This window comes from Sphaeramia orbicularis, chromosome 17, assembly GCF_902148855.1.
Source record: "Sphaeramia orbicularis chromosome 17, fSphaOr1.1, whole genome shotgun sequence".
Classification (NCBI taxonomy): domain Eukaryota; kingdom Metazoa; phylum Chordata; class Actinopteri; order Kurtiformes; family Apogonidae; genus Sphaeramia; species Sphaeramia orbicularis.
In genome coordinates, this window is record NC_043973.1 from 6,582,902 (window position 1) to 6,604,215 (window position 21,314).

The window sequence follows — 21,314 nt, forward strand, 5'->3', positions numbered from 1 at the left end:
CAGCTCACCATATATTTTTTAAGTGTTTTTTTTTTTTGGGTTTTTTTTTTTTTAATCAATTACTACAAATTTCAGGTGACCTCATTTGAATTCCAGGCAACCCCATGTGGGGTCCTGACCCCAAGATTGAAAAACACTGAGTTAAGACATCACAGCATTAAACATATAATTTGTACTGTTTTATCCAGAACCAACATATGAAGTCAACATAGTTAAACACTCATTTAAGTTATTTATTGTGTGTGACTCAGAATTCTCTATCAGGACAGTCAGTTGGTTCACCTTTGCACTGAAGCTGACGTCAAACAGTATAAAGCTGTTTTGAAAACCAGAGGCCTTCAGGTTAATCTCCTTCCTCCAGAATATTACACAACTATTCATAATGTCAGCTTTACCTCTGGCATTTTCTTACAAAACTGGAAGCCTACCTTGTCCTTCAGATTCTGCTCTTCTGTTTCTGCTTGGCGGTCTGCTGGTTTCAAAGACAAGCAGAGACAATAGACACATGGATCTATGAGTACAGCAGCAGCTAACAACAACCTTGGAAGCAGAAACACCTTCTAAATTTCTAGGACTTCAAAAAATTTGAAGATTAAATCTTTAACTTTTGACTAGTTGTACTTGTGCTGCAGTAATACAAAACATTAGAGAATGACCATGATTTTATCATAGTTCATTAATTTCAAGACATTATACTTCATTACCTACTAGGCACTGAGTGAATTGTGCAAAAACAACAAAAAATTCCCAAATGGAATCACTAGAAAACTACCTTCAGGTGCAGCAGAGACTACAGCAGAGCCCTCCTGTGGCTTAACTGTTGGAGCATCCTGCAACACCTTCTCTTCCTCATCTCTCAGTGCTTCCTCCTTGTCCTCTCTGTCATTCATCTCTCCTATGTCTCTTGGTCCAGGTCTGACCCGGGTTAGGCCTTCCTGTCTTGGTCAACCACTTGCAGAGCATCTGCTATAAGGCTGGATAGCTGGTTCAGGTCCTGTGGCGTCAGATTGTCCACATCCACGTGCTGCCTGCCAATGTTCTTTAACACATTTTGGATAAACCTCTCTGGAAAAAAGATGACCATAACAAAGAGAAACATCAAGTCACACAGAGTCAACAAAAAATGCACTGCATGCTCGAAAGCTTAAAGTGGCCTAAATTTGGAAATCTGAAAATACTCCATCAGCCTCACATGTGTTAATCACCTATCCTGTTTGTCTTATGAATTGCTCAAAGATCCCTTTTGCCAGTTTTTATAACATAACAATGAAGCAACCATAAATCACAGCAGCTGAACAATAACAACTAGTTGCAGTTTATGCAAGTTAAAACTTCATGATCTGTTTGTAAACTGTTTAACTCCTATTTAACTGTTTAACCTGACTGTACTTTATAGTAATCTGTTTGGGTCTAAAACCAGCAGCAGACATCTGTTTGGATAAAGGAAAATATAAAAATAGGTCTCCTATGTATCATAGCCACATAAAAGTTGTTTGACTTTTTTTTTTCTCACTGACTCTGTTTCTGGCTAACATGTTTGTCTGTGATCTATTTTTGTCATTTTAAGTCCAGATGAGAAACCTGGGTTTGGGTCTCAGAGGGGCAGGTCAGCTGTCTGTTACACTACAGCACAGAGCAGCTCAAACACAGGCCTCTTAGAGACAGTTCATCAAGTAGACGTTGAGAAATGCACAGTGTGATGTGTACCTGAAAGTTTATTTGTCTGCTGTTTATGTTGTGCACTCCCATGCTGGCAGCCTAGAGCCCAAATACAAACACAAGTTAATGATTAAAAACTAACCAGTGGCCTGCTGATTGTTTCACTATGGCTTACGGAAATGTCATGCATTGCTCTCATTTTGTCCTTATTCACAAACTTTGGTTGACATCTGCTGACCTCTCCAAGAGGGCATTTAGAGTGATGGAGAAGAGGAACTATAAAATGTAATCTGTCTGTGTGTGCGTGTGTGTATGTGTGTGTAATTACTGTAATTATTGTTTTGTTTTGTTTTTTCACATTCTGTCAAATGTGACTCTATAGGTCTGCCCTCTCTGCTGTAACATAAAAACATGGAAAAGTGGCTTCATTCATCAAGTATCTGAAATTACTCAATAAAAAGAAGTTAGTTGCAATAAGGGTTGGTATTTTAGATATGATAGTGTTTCCATGGCTTGGTATTCCCCAGCTCCATCCTCTTGTCTAAATATGGACACTTTTAGGCTAAATGTAGACACTTGAAAATTATTTCACAAACCAGTAATAACATGTTATGCATTATAAAATGACAAAATTAGAAGAAAAAAGGAAAAAAAAAAAATCCTAAATTTTGCTTAAAAAAAAAAGTTTTGAGTAGTTATGTGCATAATAACATCCTGGTAGTAAAACAGGATGTGCAGTCTGATGAGGAGACTTAAATATTCCTTAGTTCAAACATCATAGCCAATTTTGATTGAAAACAGTCACAGGCAACTCTACTTTTCTATTGTTTATTACTGTCATGTGCTTCAAATTCACTTGACAGCTTTGTGGAAATCCATCTAATGACTCACACAGGTCAGTTGAGCTGAAATAAATTATGGCAATGCATGTTATTTTTCAATGTAAAAAAATGTGTGGCATTTGATTGTTCTGATGTTCTGCAGCTTAAACCACATACCATCCACAGATGTAAGTGGGTCCTTGGCTGAAGCTCCCTGAGTTCTTCCAATTTTCACAAGTCTGGAGTTTAAGGAATCTTTTTTGAGTCCAGTGTTTTCTATTCCGTTAGTGTAAAAGGGCCTCACGCGGGAGGGGGGGGGCTCCTGCTCCTTGGAATCCACCCCCCCTCCAGGCAGTGACAGATGCATCGAGAGGTAATGCTTGAGGGCAGCCAGGAGAAGGTCACTGTCAGCCTGAGTGCTGAGGAGCTGGCTGGCAGGCGGTCTCTGGTTCTGTAGCAGTGGGAAAGATTCAAGAGAAGAGAAGCTGGAGGGAGATGACTTTTGAGACAAAGTCTGGGTCTTGGAGCGATACAGGTCTGCAGGACTGCCTGCCTGGAAATGATCACCCTGAAAAATAAATAAAAACAGACATACAGGATTCAGTTTATTTTCTAAAACACTGCAGACTTTTTAAACTAAAAAAAAAAAAAAACCTTGCTGTACTCTTCAGAACAGTTATAACAACAGTTTTTATTGTATTTATTCTTTAAGTTTTTTTTGTGTTTTTTTTCTATTTTAGTTTTAGTTTAATAAGCCGGTAAATGATTTTGAGGTACTAAGCCAAAGTAAGCCTTAGTTTGTGTTGTTTGGGTGTTAAAATAATATTATCATTTTACAGAATCTAAAAAAGTAAGGATGAAAAAATGCATAACCCTTCAGTGCATGCATATTTTAAAAGGTACTAAACAAAATGAAAATCACACTTGAATCATGACAAAAATTAATTAAAATCGGGCTGCACTTTAAGAGTTGCTTTCATATAATACATTAAAAGGTATATTTCTTACATTAGCATTCACACATATACTTTACATCGACAAATTCAGATATAGAAGAGGTCCTGAAAAATAAGCCAGAAAAAAACCCAAACTGTAATTATGGAACAGTGTCCCTAATAGTTACATCCAAAGCCTAGACTGTTAATTTAAATGGCAGTCAGACGTCCAATATTGTGCAAAGCATTTTTTTCATCTTTTTTCACCGCTAATTTTACTTTCAGTCTTATTTTTTATTGACTGTAATGGCGCTTGAATTCATGTAGTGTAAAACATACATAGATGAAATCAATGCTTAAAATACGACAAAAATGACAAAATTGATATGATCTAATTTTTACACATTTAAAAGTGTTATTCCTTATATTAAAGTAGACTTGAAACACTGGACAATGTTAGTGTGGTTTATTTTCTTTGTACTTTAGGCAATATATTGCACTGCAATAAAACTTGTTACTCATTTGGATTTATTAGAAAACTATATTATTTTAATCTCTGTCAACAGCAGAGTTATTGTGAAAGAAGCTAGCTGATGATGCCACTCATGAGTTCATCTCTGCTGTTACCTTGTTCACCAGTAGATGATATTGAAGTGAACAGATGATTATTGAGATAGCTGTAGGTCATAACTGACACTATATGTCATAATAACATGCTCGTCATATTGCAGTAGAACTTTATTAAATATGGTCACAGTTAATATGACAGGTCTGAGCAGAACAGGTTCAGATTATTTAAAGGGACCAGATGCTGTTTGATTACATTATACTCTGTTATTAAGCTGTTTATGTGAGGTTAAATAAATACAGCTTGTGACAGAGCTGCTCAGAAAAGTCCTCAGAGAAGTGGCAGAGAAATGGCAGCAACGACTACTATATGAAACTAGCAACTAATAAATATTTCCATCATTAAAAATGTCATATTAGTTAATTAATTAATTCAACCAAGCAAAGACTTTAATTGTTGTGTCCTTTGGCAGAGACCAATACTTTTACACAGCAGTTTAAAGAGACCAGCAAAGATTTTAAAGGAAACTGAAAACTAAAATAAGAATAGGTAAGAAAAAAGTTATGACATACTGTACATAAAGATAATGAGGCAGAGTATATGTGCATTCAAAAACAAGCCTGTTATACAGAGCAAAGTATGAAAAGAGCGGAATATGTTTCATTTTTGTGCTATAACTCCATTTAGTTAAAAAAATAAATAATTTCAAGGCTACATCTGAAGAAAATATTTTCTGACATAAAGATAAAGCACTTTACAAAAAAAGAAACAAATTATGAATCCATTTATGCAATGATATTAACATATCCATCAGCTACGACAAAAGCAAATCTGAACTGCTGACTCCATTAACGCCCACCTAAGAGCACAGAAATGTAACGAGCTTAAGTAATGGTAAAATTATCATAACAAAGCCAACATCAACAATGATTATTTCAGCTCTTTGCAGTCATACTTATGATGTATACATGTGAGGCCCTTTCTCAGTTTTCATCACTGCCTCTGTGAGAGCCAATTTACAGTTCATCTGCTTGTGCCCTTTAGTGACCCTTTACTCCTCCTGGTTCTTTTGATGAGCCCCAAACACTTAAAAAAAAAAAACCTGCACAGAGAAAGCCACAAACCTAAAATGACACCTGCTGGCTCCACATTGTCCTTTCATATGTGTGCTTGGTACAATCCCACAGCAGGAGGATGGCCTCCACCATTCAGCTCACCGTTGCTGCCCTCTCTCAGAGTGGCGGACATGATGGAGTGAGCAGTCACGTGGAGAGTTATTAATTAGGGCAGTGAACTCATGAACTCTCAGCCGGCATTATTCAACTCATCGGTCACGTTGCACAAAGGCATCAGTTACAACAGAGGAGTGAGACTAGAGTGACAGCGAGGGATGACATTTGACTCCCCTGCTGTCACTATGTGCATGTTTGTATCTTTGTGTGGGTTTCTATATAAGCAGCTCTTTGAATGACTTCCATGCTTGTACTGGATGTGTTGATGTGTTTTTAAATGGAAGCAGGTGGCTGCGAAACACAGGGTGCATTACATGAAGATGCTGAGATAAAAACAAATGATCCACCCTGCTCCGCCACCTTTCAAATTTGCACCAGGGAAAAAATTTGTTTTTTTTTTTTTCTTTGACTAACTGTAATCATTGCATTTCATTAATTCACACATTTTGTATTTTACACTGTTATTGTTTCAGGACATGCTAGGGGAATTATTTCTTGTGCTGGCTTGGGATATCTGGAAATTACTGATTTGGCTGTTGCCCCATGACCGAGACACAGGTAATGGCAGAAGATAAGCAGATGCTACTTACTAGCCCACCCTAACAAGAAAGGAGGTTAAATGATAAGCCTTGTGTTTTTTTCTGATAAAAAATGCCCAAGTTATATTATTACATAGACTTGTGTGACCAGGTCAGGGGTGGATAAAGTAGATTTACAACCTTTGAAAAATTTGTAATATTACTACTTAAATGTTGTCATAAAATTGTCATCATAATGTGAAGAAGTAACGGTAGCACTAAAATTCCAGAAATAAACACAGAGCTAAAATTGCAGAACTAAATTAATGTGCTAAAGTGTGGCAGTAGTTGTTAACAAATAGATAATAATGTAGTAGTATCATATATTTAGCAAAGTAATACCCTTGTAATAACTGCAGTAATAACCAATGAAAATTCATTATTTTTCATCACATCAAAATGTGTGAAAAATTCAGAAAACATGCGATGTTAGTGCTACTAGTGTGAAAGTTTTTCGGTGAGTCAGGTAACCATATTGAAAAAATCATGAAAAATGACTTTCAATAACTTCAATGAAAGAAAAATGTACAGTCAAATCTGTCCATTTACAGAGCTCTATTATTGGCATATTGTGCTTTTAATGTAGCATCATGCCCGATAATTTAAAACACTTAAAAAAAATTGAGACAAATTAGGCAAAATCAGTATTTCAATTTCAAGTATAGTATTTAAAAAATCTGAAATTTAAGTTCATGCTTTAACTATTTCCTTCTGCATTTTGGGAGTAATTGGTGTATTACAATATACAAAATATATTATTGTACTACAGCGTTGGTTGTATGGAAACATGCAAAACTACAGTGAGGTCAAACGAGGAGGCTACAGACATAGCAACAAAGATGAAGTCTAATGTGGCACTGAAGACAATGCAAAATTGAATGCATTGTGATATCACATTTCGCTAGCTTGATTTAGTACTACACCTAAGTCAAAGTGCCTGGTACTAATACCAAGAACAGAGTCAAGTTGAATTTTGCTGCAACCATGCTGAAGAAAAGCACCATTACAAATGAGGTGGCCCTTGAGCTTAGAACATGAATGAGAGCAAATAGAAGATGGCAGTGATTACACTGGTCAAATATAACTGTAAAAAATGAGGGTAAACAGTTGAGGAATGTTTAATGGAAATGAAAATTAAATAAGATTAACAGAGCAGTCAATGAGTGTCTGACCTCTCCAGAGATGCTTAGAGGAGCGGGCAGTATTTTTGGGGATCAAGCCAAGGCGTTGGAGGTATGTCTGCAGGTTTTGGCTGAGCTCAACCTCTACTGGCTTCACTCTCTGGTCTATCGGGTCCATGGCTTCAGCAGCGGGTCTGTAACAAAGAAGCAGTAGCTTATATTTAATTATATTTTTCACAGTTTAGAAAGGTTTTCATATGAACATGTTTTAGCAACAACCACAAATTCTTTCAGATCCATCAGGACAGATTTTCTAAATTTTAATCTAATTAGTGATTTTGAGTTTAATAATAATTCTTTGCTGTTGAAACAACCCAGTCTGCAAGTGTAACTAACCAACAAGTAAAATGCCACTAGAATAAAAGGAGCAAAACTTAACCGAGTCTGAGTCACTAATAAAGAAAAATTAAGTCCAAAAATGCTGGTTGGCTGTAGCTTCCAGGATACAGTTTTGGAGACAGTCTTGAGAAGGAATGAGAGAATGGTTATTACTCAGATCTACAGGATCTACTTCAAAATACATGTTAAAATACATTCACATTTTAGGTTCTTTGAAGTGGAAAATTATAACTCTATTGTACATAAACATGTGTTTTCAAAATGTAAGATTTATACACATATACATACATGTGTATGTGTGTGTGTGCATGCGTGCGTGTGTGTGTGTGTGTGTGTGTGTGTGTGTGAACTGAATAAAAAACATCAGCTAACCAGCACTTTTGTCATTTGTTTTACAATTCATCTTATTAAAGTATGCAAAATTTTGCACATTTAATCTCTGAGGCAGATAATTTCTAAAGCAAAATAGTTAACCAGTCCATCTTCCACGAGCCACTGTTGGGTAATCTGGGGAACAAACCGACCTGCTGTCAGTGCTGTACACGGGTCCGTTCTGTGGTGGCTTGTAGGGGATCCTTCTCAATTTGGACAACTCCTTGGACAGGACCTGCTGGGTGGTATCATCCTCCCATGTCAAACCTTCAGACACAAAGAGGAAAAACCTTTAGAGCAATACCACAACACAGTGCTATAAAGGTTTGCTACAAGGAACTGCTTGATGAAATATTAAAATCAGTGAGTTTCCTTTAAAATAAAGACTTAGGAAGGAGGCAGGTGTTTTCCTTAACTCATTAGGTCATGCGTAACAAGATGAGATGAGGTAACAGCTCAGTGTCCTTGGAGACTCACTGCACAACCAACTGTTGCAGTGAGTAAGCAATAACCATTCCCCCTCTCCTGCTCCTAACACAGTTCAGCAACATGGGCTTCATCAGTTTAGTTGGAATTCATTTTACTCCTGTTAACACCACAGTTCACAATACCCATGCATCCATGACTATTGAGCTGATTTGAAGCAACCCTGGCAAAGTCATAAAAAAGGACATGCAAATTACATGCAGTTCCATGAACTAGTTTGGAGAGAACACACTAGATTGCATCATGTGGTCAGAAGGTGGCGTTGGCACGTACGCTACACATGGTTGCAGTAATCTGTCACACTTTTCATTTGATATGTGAGGTTTCTTCTGTGATGAGGCCATGGAATAATCTGGTCTGGTCTCTGTATTACTTAACAATATATGTGGTACTATTTTATCAACATATCTGGAAATGCTCAGCAAGCAACGGATGTAGCTATTTTAACACTTGAAAAAAAAATTGTTCTATTGTGCTCTGATAACACTATACTTACCATTTTACATTTTGTTAATTTCATAGATATATCCAAATTCAAGTCATATTCCTATTAATGCGTAAATAGCCATCATTACAGGTGTGTCTTCAAGCACCACCCTAAACAAAACACAGTATTTGCAACAAGTCAGAATATGTCTGATATGGACGGTCTTCTGGTTCTAATTGTCCAAAGATGGTCCTGAATATGTATGTGAACAGACTTTGCTTGACTTTTCAGGAGACTGAAGAGACATATACAAGTCAAATTCACAGCACTCATTAACTAACTGCAGATAATCTGGTGAAAAAAATCCATTCAAATTCATGCTCTGCATCCCACTTGGGGTATCAAGACTAGAATTACTGTTCCAAGGTCATATGCTTCTTTTAACCCAAGTGTCTGTTTAAATGTATGTCTCATTAAATATACAGAGTGAAGATCTTATAGATGGTGTTCAATTGTATATCTTATGGTGTAATGAAAGTTTTCTTATTCCAGTGAACCATCTCCAGAGACTGACATGCTGTCTGAAGGTACTGTTTTAAAGGGAAGATGATATTGAAAAACGGCTATGATGTCACAGTGAAGCTTTTTGGCCTTTTAGTAAAAAATGTTATCTCTTCCTAATTTTGTGGTGATTAGCATGCCAATTCAAAAGTTATGGGCAAAACATGTTTGTGTAGTTACAGTAACCTTCACCTTTGACCTTTGGCGGCCAAATTGTAAACAGGTCACCCTAGATCCTAGTAAATACTTGTACCAAATTGAAAGAAGTTGCATCAAGGCATTTCTGACACACAGCATGGGGAGATTTAGGGGGACTGACAAATATCTCAAAACAAAAAACATAAACATGTGCAGCTTTCAGTGATCTGTCTCCTTTCTTGTGTCTTGTGTAAGTAATGACTTATCCAACTGTACACTTATCAACTGTATTTCCATGGGGTAGATAAGGATTGTGTTTTTTTTCATCTCACTATCTACTTCACTTGGATATTTACTTTCATGTGAAGTGTTCTATTTGTTGTCAGACTGTGAGGAAGAAAATATGCGTCCTGGTCTGAGAGCACAGAAGACACCCTTTTTGGTATGTTATTCCCTGTTGAGTTAACCTGTTAAGCATTGACCACTGATACTTTGATGATATGTTAAGATACCTCCACAAAGTCTGAGAGACTTACCCTCCCTCCCCCTGGGTGTGAATCTTTCCCCCCTTCCTGGAGTGCAACCCCTTTTTTTTTCTTTCTTTCTTTCTTTCTTTGTCTTTAATTTTCTGTTCACTGCTTTGAAGTAACTGTATAAATACCATCTGAAAACGTAGATTTGGGGTCAGACTACTGAAACAGACTGTCTGCATTAGTACTCTCACCGTGCTCCGGAACACTAAATAAAACTACACTCATTACAGCAAACTTTGAACCAGGTTTTGAGATTTTCTTCAACAACTGACAGTGTCTGAGCAGAAATTGTCTTTTTTTGTGAAACAACTGAAACAAAGGGACAAGCTAATGAGCAGTTTCTGTATTTAGTGTCCCTTTTCTTCTGAGTAACATTTATATTACGTACTTATCTTGGGAATAGGATCAGCATCAGTGACGAAAAAGAAGAAGAAATCTCTTCTGCATTTCAGCAAGTGTACAAAAGGACGAACTTGACGTCACATCTGTTTCTCATACTTAACATGCATTCAAAAACAGATTTTTGGCAACCAAGCAGAGGAGCAGGCACCAATGCCAGATGGAGCTCGTAGAACAAAATGTTACTGGAAATATGGCTATGCCATGCAAAGCATGTGAACTGAGACATCTGGCAGATGAGCAATGACATCCCTTTAAGATTCAAGTAATACAGACTGCAGTTCCAGCTATGATACCACGAGACCTGGGTCCAGCACAAAGGAACCATATTTAAAGTAACAATCAAGTAAATACCTGGCCAATAAAATTAAGATAAATAGGGAGAAAATCACTATTTCCTCTATAAAGAACTCAGTGGGTATTTTTTAGAATGATATGCATTTGATGGGGGGTGGGACCTTTCTGTGTGGAGTTTGCATGTTCTCCCCGTGTCTGCGTGGGTTCTCTCCGGGTACTCCGGCTTCCTCCCACCATCCAAAGACATGCACTAATAGGTTAATTGGTTTATCTAAATTGCCCATAGGTGTGAATGTGAGAGTGATTGTTTGTCTCTATATGTCAGCCCTGCGATGAACTGGCGACTTGTCCAGGGTGTACCCCGCCTTCACCCCTATGTAGCTGGGATTGGCTCCAAGCGACCCCCGTGACCCTAGTGAGGATAAAGCGGGTTCAGAAAATAAATGATATGCATTTGATGTGTTTGGGATCGAGCACTGTCTGTGGTTCTGAAATACACATTACTGTAAAATATGCAGGAACACTGACCTGTACTGTTAGAAATTGGGAGTCATGATAAGGTATCACATGAAGACATTTGAAGTAGTAAGTATAAGAATAAAACAAAGATTCACAAGAATAATAGAGAGAAGTGGACATTACAAACACTAACCCTCCAACACCCTGACTCTCGTCCCTGTGGACTGTGCATTATTGCTGCAGGTTTGGTGTTGTTTCAAGGTTATTTTTCTGTTAATAAAACACTTTGGCTTCAGCACCGTACGTTTGAGTCCAGTCATTCACTCCGTCTTGAAAATTTGTATTCAACCCTCTCAAAGAACTGACACACTGCCGCCCATAGAAACACCTTACATCCACCTTAAGAAAGCCGTGCGAATCTCTGTCTGTGTCTCTTTGTATGAATGCCATAAGGGACCCCTAATAACATCTCTTGTGATCTACTTGTGGTCACTGCAGGAACATGTGGGTTCTGGAAAGGCCTCCTGATCCACAAATGTTGTGCGTTGTTTTCGCATTGTTCATAACTAAGGCATTCTTTGGTGCACTGTGTGAAAGGAGGTTTCATACTGCGTTTGTGGAAAATCTTGGACAAATCGTTCACCTGGCTACGAACTTAGGAACGTTCCACAAACACTCCATTCTTATAAGTCCACCTTGAGAAGGTCGTACGAAATGGTCCATAAATTGTTTGCACAGTGTTCGTAGCCGTTCGTAACAGCATTTGTGACTGAGGCTTAAACAAGGAGCAAATCTCTGATATGGATTCTCCAATCACACTGTCAGAACTTCATGAAGCTCTTCAGCATATGCCAAACAATAAGGCTCCTGGCCCTGATGGCTTTCCTGCAGAATACTATAAAGAATTCTGGCCAATTCTGTCATCTACACTTTGTAGAGTGATGATGGAAATCCAGGAAAGTGGAGCTATACTTCCTAACATCAACACTGCCAACATCTGCCTACTTCTGAAACCAAAGATCCTACTCTCCTACCCATCCACTACCGTTTGTTATCTTTTATGAATGCAGATCTCAAGATTTTCTGTAAAGTGTTAGCCAAACAACTAGAAAAAATTAGCCCTCTACTGATAGATCCTGACCAAACAGGGTTCTTAAAAGGCAGATATTCCACCAATAATGTGTAGACGGATCAATATAATTGATTATTCAACAGTTCATGACCTGGAGGCTGCAGTCATCTCATTAGATGTGGAGATGGCATTTGACAGAGTAAATTGAACATTCCTTCAAGCTACACTAAATAATCAGGTTCTAGGATATCTTTCATAAACTGGATTAAAACACTATACAGCTCACTAAGGGCCTCAGTTAGAACTAATGAAAAATCTCTCCAAGCTTTAGCCTTAAATGGGGCACCAGACAGGGTCCCACTCTCCCCATTGCTTTTTGCACTATTCCTTGAACCACTAGCCACGAGGCCTTATCTCTGAGTTCTGGGCCTCTCTGGCTCTGGTATAAGACACAGAAACTCAGATGATTCTTGGGACTCTCAGACAGACAGCCTCAGCCTCTTTCTGATCTGTACCCCTTTATTGGAGCTCCAATAAACTTTCTTCCTTGAAGACACTGATCGCTTGAACTGACCCTTCTTTATTTTAGATGAATTAGTAGAGTATTATTTTTTCCATAACACCACAGCAATTAGGCAGAATGTCAACATAAAAGGAAGAGGAGAGCAGACCACGCCCCACTGCAGATAAATGGTGTCTGTGTGGACAGAGTCTCCTCTTTCAGGTTTCTTGGTGTTCATGTGGCTGACAACCTGACATGGCACACCAACACAGCAGCAGTGGTCAGCAGCAGGTCACCTTCAGGCAAACCTGATGGAAGGTTTTTATCGTTCTACAGTGGAGAGTGTGCTAACAAACGGCATTACAGCCTCACTGTAAATGACAGGACAGCCCCGCAGGGGGTCATAAAATTGGCACAGAGAATCATCGGCCGCCCCCTGCCCTCCCTGGAGGCCATTGCAGACTCTCAGGGGCTCAACAGGGTAAAGAAGATTCTCCATGACCCATCCCACCCTGGTCACAGCCTCTTTGACCTGCTGCCTTCCAGCTGAAGGTACGGGTTTTGAGGCAATGCACACATAGACTCAGAAACACTTTTTACCCCTGGGCCACAAGGCTCTTGAACAGTAGCGGCACCAAGGGGGGGCATGGGGGGGCATAATAAAAGTGTGAGAGACTCCCTAACTGACCGGATAGTCACTTTGGACGATGTGAGTGTAGCCTCCAGCACCACAGTTAAAATGATGCTGAAAAATTAAATCATGCATTTGTCACGTCTAGATTAGATTACTGTAACTCCCTACTCGCAGTGTGTCCTAAAAGTTCACTAAAACAGTTTTCAACTGGTTCAGAATGCAGCAGTAAGGCAATTAACAGGAACTAATAGAAGAGAGCCCATCACCCCTGTGCTCCACACCCTTCACTGGCTTCCATTTGAGTTTAGAATAAAATCCTCCTTCTAACATATGAAACCATTAATGGTATGGGCCCCTCTTAACTCAAAGATGCTCTGGTGCCATACCATCCCAACAGAACACTTCGCTCTCTGAATGCAGGTCCACTGGTCCCAGGGTCCCTAAAAGTACAGCAGGAGCTAGAGCCTTTAGTTACCAAGCTCCTGTCTTATGGAATCAGCTTCCAGCTAACATTAAAGAGGCCGACACAGTCTCTACATTTAAGATTAGACTGAAAATTTTCCTCTTTGAAAAAGCTTATGGTCAGGTTACCCACCTCCTCCCACACCTTCACCTGTCTGGATGGACCTCCTCACCCTCAACTGTCTCATCTGACTAGATGGACCCCTTCATGTGCCCCCACCCTACTGCATCTTTACAGACTGGAACTACATCTGCAAATGGACATCCATCAGTCCTAGTGCACCTATAGTCTGTTCGTCCATGGAAGTGGATCTCTCCTTCACTGTGGTTCTCCCCAAGGTTTCTCTTTACCCACTGGGTTTTTGGAGTTTTTCCTTGCCGAGAAGGAGGGTCTAAGGACGGGGGATGCCCAGGACATTAATACATTCCCTTCATCTGCCATTTATTTGATATTTGACTGTTGTTTGATTTCATATCCAACTATTTCTGTAAAGCCCTGTGAAGCAACCTTGTTGTGATACCCAAATAAAACTACAAATAAAACTGAATGAAAATTTAACTGAATTGAATTGAAATTGAATTTGTCATCAGTTCCCCCTCTTTTTTCTTAAATGCACATTAAACACTCTGAGCACTTATATCACAGGAGCTAGGGGTGCTGGGCCAATGCAGGTGATGGGTGTCAGATCTGGCCCTGGGCTTTTTGGCACCGCTGGGAATTATCTCTGCCTCTGTCAGTCCGTCCTGCCTCTGCTGTGGGGTGGGTGGCCACCCTGGGGTTCTGCTTGCTCATGGGCATGGGGGAAGGTAGGGGGGGGGGTTGCCTGCTCATGGCGCCCAGGGACGGTCGCTTGGGCCCCATGTGGATGGTGGGGGTGGGGAACTGACTTGCCCACAGTGAGGGGACTGATCGTTAGGCCAAACCCCGATCGTAAGTGAGTAAATAATTCAATATCATCGTCACGTCATGGAATGAGCTCACAGACTAGCACAGTCTAACAGCTGGGTGCCCACCTGAGTCTGAGTCCTGCTGAAGCAGTCACACATATTTGCTTATGTTTTATTTCCATAAACTCTTGAGTTTTAGCCGCAAAATTGTAATACATGGTAATAGTCCTCACTTGCTGAAACAGTCACTTTTTCTTAAGTTTTCTCTGTCTTTAAGTTTACTCTGAGCTTTAATGAACATCTACATGATCAGTAAATTAAATATAGGGTAAAGTAAGTGATTTATACTGACAAATGCAAAACATGGAGGTTTTTCTTATAATAATTACCTCTGCCAAGGAGGTTATGTTTTTGCCAGGGTTTGTTTGTTTGTTTGTCTGTTTGTTTGTTTGTTTGTCTGTCCGTTAGTGTGCAACATAACTCAAAAAGTTATGGACAGATTTGGATGAAATTTTCAGGGTTTGTTGGAAATGGGATAAGGAAGAAATGATTAAATTTTGGTGGTGATCGGGGGTGGGGGGGCCCACGGGGGGGCCACTGATCGTTAGTGTGCAACATAACTCAAAAAGTTATGGACAGATTTGGATGAAATTTTCAGGGTTTGTTGGAAATGGGATAAGGAAGAAATGATTAAATTTTGGTGGTGATCGGGGGTGGGGGGGCTCACAGGGGGGGGTCACTGATTGTTAGTGTGCAACATAACTCAAAAAGTTATGGACAGATTTGGATGAAATTTTCAGGGTTTGTTGGAAATGGGATAAGGAAGAAATGATTAAATTTTGGTGGTGATCGGGGGTGGGGGGACCCACGGGGGGGGGCCACTGATCAGCCTTGGCGGAGGTCTGCGCTCTCCGAGTGCTTCTAGTTGGTGATAAATCACATGAGAAACGTTAAAAAGAGAGAAAAAAATCATTTAGAAGCTGCCATAAAAGTACCACTGGGTCTTAATGGGTTAAAATATGCTGAAGTAATTAAATTTTGCTAAACCGATATAAAATTGCATAAAAAGAAAACACATCCAAATCTTCTTCTCATCCAATACCTAAATCTAACCCTTTTGGTGTACAAGAGTCATAAAACTTACGTAAAATCCCCTGACTCTTTCATCAGTGCCAACACTTTGACATTTCTGCTTTTGTTTCAGAAACAGCTGGATCGATTATCGTAATATCCGTGTTCGCCTCAAACATCTTGAGTGAATCTTATCTGAAATAACCACAAACCTCCACAAATATTCCCATCAACCTGCTCAATATTAAATGATACAGCTATAAATACTATAATATAAACTTTATTATTATCATGTAATGTTAAATGGTTTGGCTTGAGTTAACACTTTCTCTACATGGTTATTTCTTAACTGTGGACCTAAATATCATCATAAATATGTCCTATAATGAAAAGAAAGTAAATATTAAATGTTTCACTGTAAAAGTAGGTGTAAAACCAGATGTAAGGTGATGAAGGTATTTCTAGTTATTAACATTCACTGTCATGCTTTTATACATAATTTAACATCTGTTTTTAAGAATTTGTCTTGGACTTACACTGCAAAAATCAAAATCTTACCAAGTGTATTATTCTCATTTACTAGTCAAAATATCTCATCACACTTAAAATAAGACATAATCACCTACAGAGTCTAACACCAAGTTCTTATATCTCACTGAAAAGTTACTCTTTAGGTGATTTTGTCTTATTTTAAGTGTGATGAAATATTTTGACTAGAAATGAGAAAAATACACCTGGTAAGATTTAGATTTTTGCAGGGTATTAACACATAAAAACTTCTACACATTACATCTTTATTTCCACTTATATAGAAACTGAACATCAAAAGAAATTTATCACATATTCTATGTGATGCCATTTCACACCATTTTATTAAATATGAAAACAAATTCTTTCTTGTTCTTAAAAAAAACATTTAATTAACAAACAAAATACAACAAACAACAAAACAGTGGATGAGTATCCAGAGGATAATGTAAAATATGACTAAGGGTAGTTCAACAAAGTTCACATTTAGCAACAAGCAAAATTATTAATCCACAGCAAGTCAAAGATCTCAGTCCCACTGAACATCTGTGGGATATTCTTGGTAGATCCGTGTATGCTAGGCGTCCAGCACCTGGCAACCGCCAAATGCTCATCCAGGCCCTTCAAGAAGAGTGGGACAACATCCCCCAAGATAGGATCAGGAGGTGAATCCAGAGTATGCGCAGAAGGTGCACAGCCTGTATTAGGGCTCAGGGAGGACACACCCAGTATTGAGGACATTGATCTGGACCATTTGGTCAATCTTTGACTTGCTGTGGATCAATAATGTTGCTTGTTGCTAAATGTGAACTTTGTTGAACTACCCTTTGTCATATTGTCATAAATGTGAACTTTGTAATTGGTGGCTATTCGTTTTCATGTGCCCTTTTGGAAGTTTGAGCCCCTGCCCCTTTATAGCTCTCTGCACGGCCCTGGTGCATATGTGGGTGTGTTTATGCATGTAGGTGTGTGTATGTAAGCGTGCACGTGGAGGTGTCAGTGGTGTGTGTGTCTGGGTGTCTATAAGTGTGTGTACATGTGCTTATGGGGATGTGTCTATGTGTATGGAGGACTGATGGGGGTTTGAGGTTTGAGGGTGGGAGTTGTAGGGGATGGGGGGTGAGGATGGGCCTCCAGGCCCCCAGGGCGCTTGGCTGGGGCATCAGGGTGTGTACTGGCCCATGGTGGGTGGCTGTCTGGGGTGGCCTGGTGTCCCAGTGTGCTGGGGGGGGTGGGTGGCTCCTGGCCTGTGGGGCTCGGGGTCCTCCGCCTTACTTGCCCCTGGGTAGCTGGCGCCGGCGGGGGTTTGGTGGCTGGTGTCCTTGTCCCCCTGGGGCCTGTGCTCGGCTGCTGTGGGGCCTCCAGCTGGGGCCTTCCTTGGCCACCTTCGGGGTGGGCACACTGTTGCCTCTCGGTGACAGTATATATTAGTTATTGTGTCCAACCTCAGCAGCGATGGCCCGTTGTGAGACACCTTGCTTATGCAGCTCAACAATCCAACCGTGTTCAAAGAGAGAAAGCTTTTTTGCCTTTGCCATCAGGTCATGACAGCATGAATACCTGACCAAAAAAATGTTGAATCCACATTTTTACACAGATTTTGGCTTTTAAAGGCTGTGTTAAATGTTAACTCAATTTTTATTTATTTTTTTTTTTGTCTCACTCCCATTTCTTCGGTTTGCATTTTGAAACTCTACTTAGAACCTTCTAAAGATCCAACAGTGCAAAATGTAAATTCATGCATTTTTTTTAACTGGTCTTAAAATTTTTAACAGGAGTGTATATATATGTTGCCCGGGACAACAAGTGGCCATGTCAGGTGTTGGAGAACCAGGATGGAGTGTTACTATGGTAGCAACCCCACTGAGAGAGGGTACATACATTTGATGTGGGAGAGATGGTCACCTCAATACCCCACATCCTTACTGACTAAGAAGCTCTAAGCTCCATGATCAAATATCAGTAATAAGAAGTTGCTGTCACAGATAGAGAGGACTTGAAAACTGCACTGCTACCTATCCCTACCACTACCATCACTGAGACACTCAGCTGATGTATGCAGCAACAACAGTCATCCTAGAGATGTTTGACTGCAAGATGAACAGCATGAGTAGCCAGAAGGAGTGAATTTCCCATGGAGGAGGCTAGAGGCAAAGATCATGGTGGCACAGAGAGATGTCAGCCTTCTAACAGAATTAAGCAGAGGTATGAATCTAAGGAAAGAGCTGCCCAGGAAATGTAACAAATTGTCCAAAGCTGAGGCACTGGAGACTGCTAAGCAAAGGCTCACAGCCCTAGCTACCCACCTAAAGAGACAAGAGAAATACAAGAGAAATAGAGGCAAGGAGAATAAACATGATGTTCTCCACTAACCCAGCTTAGGTCTACTCTTAATGGCAGGGTAACAAGGTGACAACAGATCCACCCAGGGCTGAGACTGAACAATACTGGAAGAGTATCTGGGAGAAAGAGGCACCACATAACACTAATGCCCAATGGCTCATAGACTTACAGGCAGAGCACAGCCAACTTCCAGAACAAGATCCAGTAGTCATCACCCTAGCAGACGTCCAAACAAGAGGGTCCAGTATGAAGAACTGGACAGCACCAGGGCCTGACATGATTCACACTTACTGGCGTAAGAAGCTGACTGCACTCCATGAATGCCTAGCAACACAGATGAACCAGCTGCTAATGTTGGGAAACCACCCAGAGGGGCTAATTCAAGGCTGGACAGTCCTCATGATGAAGGACCCCCAGACGGGAACAATACCATCCAACTACCGGCCGGTAACCTGCCTCAGCACGACATGGAAGCTCCTGTCAGGCATCATAGCAGCTAAGATGAGTAGGTAATTGGAGCAATACATGAGCAGAGAACAGAAAGGACTTGGCAGTAACACCAGAGGAACCGAGCACCAGCTACTGGTTGACAGGGCAATTAACCGAGACTGTAAGATGAGGAACACCAACTTGTGCACTGTCTGGATTGACTACAAGAAAGCCTATGACTCAATGCCACACACGAGTGCGTAAAGCTATATAACATCAACAGGACACTAAGAGAGTTCATCTAGAACTTGATGAGACTATGGAACATGACTCTGCAGGACAACTCAAAGTGAACTGCAATTGTGCAGGTGAGCATATATATACACTACCGGTCAAAAGCTTTAGAACACCCCAATTTTTCCAGTTTTGTATTGAAATTCAAGCAGTTCAAGTCCAATGAACAGCTTGAAATGGTACAAAGGTAAGCAGTGAACTGCCAGAGGTAAAAAAAAAAAAAAAAAAAAGGTAAGATTAAAAAAACCTGAAAAATAAAGTACATTTCAGAATTATACAAAAAGGCCTTTTTCAGCGAACAAGAAATGGGTTAACAACTTAAAGCAGTTCTGCAGCAATAGAGGTTGATCAAGCCTCGAAAGTTGGTGCCACCAATTCCTTGCGTTTCTTGATTACCTACAACTCCCTCTGTCTGCATAAAAGTAGTGTTGGAACACACTTTGGCACCAAACTGTTGTGAGCATTATTTGAACAGTATTGTACTGCAGAAAGTAGTGTGTTACTATAAAAATGGCAAGGAAAAGGCAATTAACAACAGAATAGAGACAGACCATCATAACACTTAAAAATGTAGGTCTTTCCTATAGAGAAAGTGCCAAGAAAGTCAAGGTGTCAGTAAGTACAGTTTCCTTCACCATCAAAAGGCACTCAGAAACTGGGGGAAATGCTGACAGGAAGAGGTCTGGCAGACCCAAAGCCACAATAGAATCAGAAGACAAGTTTCTGGGAGTTAACAGCTTGCGTGATAGGTGACTCACAGGACAACAACTTCAAGCACAGCTCAATACTGGTAAGTAAGCAAGTCTCAGTTTCAACTGTGAAGAGAAGACTTTGAGTTGCAGGTTTGATCGGTTGAGTAGCAGCAAGGAAGCCATTGCTGAGACTTCAGAATAAGAAAAAGAGGCGTGCCTGTGTAGCAGGAAGTAGAAGGTAACAATGACATCACTGGTAAGGAGGGGGAAGGGAAACTTATAAATGAGACACACCTGAGAGCTGTGTGTGGAGGGAAACTCAAACAAAGGAGAGACTGGAAGGAGGTCAGAGAGAAAGGAGAAGTGAGATTGACAAGGAAAGGAGGGAAAAACAAAAAAAAGAAAACAATGTGGCTTTAACGGAAGAATCTGGAAATGGACCGGTGTGGACCCAGGAGACTTTAAAAGAGAAGCTGAATCCCTGGAGCAGGAGGACTGGTTCTGCTCGGACTCAGTAGTTACTCTCTCTCTGAGGACACCCACAACCAGATAAGTCCCTTTTTTTTCCCCAAACTCTCCTGGCTTCTCCTGTCTGGCCTGAGGATACCCCTGTGTTCTCTCTCTCCCCCCTACTCTACACACATATGCCCCTAACCTCCAACCTGCCCTGAACTGGACCCCATTCATCTTTACTCCTTCTCACACACACACACACACACACACACACACACACACACACCCCATGAACTGAACTGAACTGAACTGAACTCTCTACCTACATGGAAAAACTATTGTGTTCGGAAATGGACTACCTAAGTTTAATTTAATGTCTGCTTAATTTACTGTTTAATTCCTGATTTAAGACGTTTTTTTTTTTTGAGTTGATGAATAATAAGAAATGTTTTGATGATGATGCAGATGATTTTGAAATGCTGATTTACAAGAGAGAAAATTAAGAAACCTTAATTTTATGTGTGAACCGATGTCTTTTGTAATAATGAAGTGAGCAGCTGGGTTTCTTTTTTGTTGTTGTTTCCTTCACATTTAAGTTTAATATGTAATAAAACTGACAGGTGGAAGGTAATTTAACACTTCTCCTGTCTGGCGCCCAAGAAATTATTTTTTATTTATGTTATTGAGACTTCTATGTTACAGAAATGGCGCCCAACGTGGGGCCCTGAGCTATAAAACTTCAGTAATATTAAGTTAAAGTATACCTTCTAATTTATTTCACCTGTATATCCATTTTCTTGGTCTGTTTTGTGGATATTTGTGTTTTAATGTGTTGAATGCTGATTTGAACTGATACTGACATTTTTTTGATGTGATGACTGAACCTTTAGTGTTTTGCTCTGTTCCATAATTCATACTTCACCCATAGCCCCCCACACCTTACAGTATGGCTAAACAGCCT

At 40.0% G+C, this 21,314-nt stretch overlaps 1 protein-coding gene across 1 annotated transcript in view; it reads right to left on the reverse strand.

Moving 5' to 3' along the window:
• The window catches only part of LOC115436682 (receptor-type tyrosine-protein phosphatase N2-like), a 474,948-nt gene that overhangs the window by 375,313 nt on the left and 78,321 nt on the right, over window positions 1-21,314 (reverse strand). Inside the window, 6 exon segments of the mRNA XM_030159587.1 lie at window positions 429-472; window positions 773-937; window positions 940-1,065; window positions 2,658-3,052; window positions 6,983-7,108; window positions 7,838-7,952. Of these exon segments, the coding sequence (XP_030015447.1) occupies window positions 429-472; window positions 773-937; window positions 940-1,065; window positions 2,658-3,052; window positions 6,983-7,108; window positions 7,838-7,952 (971 nt within the window).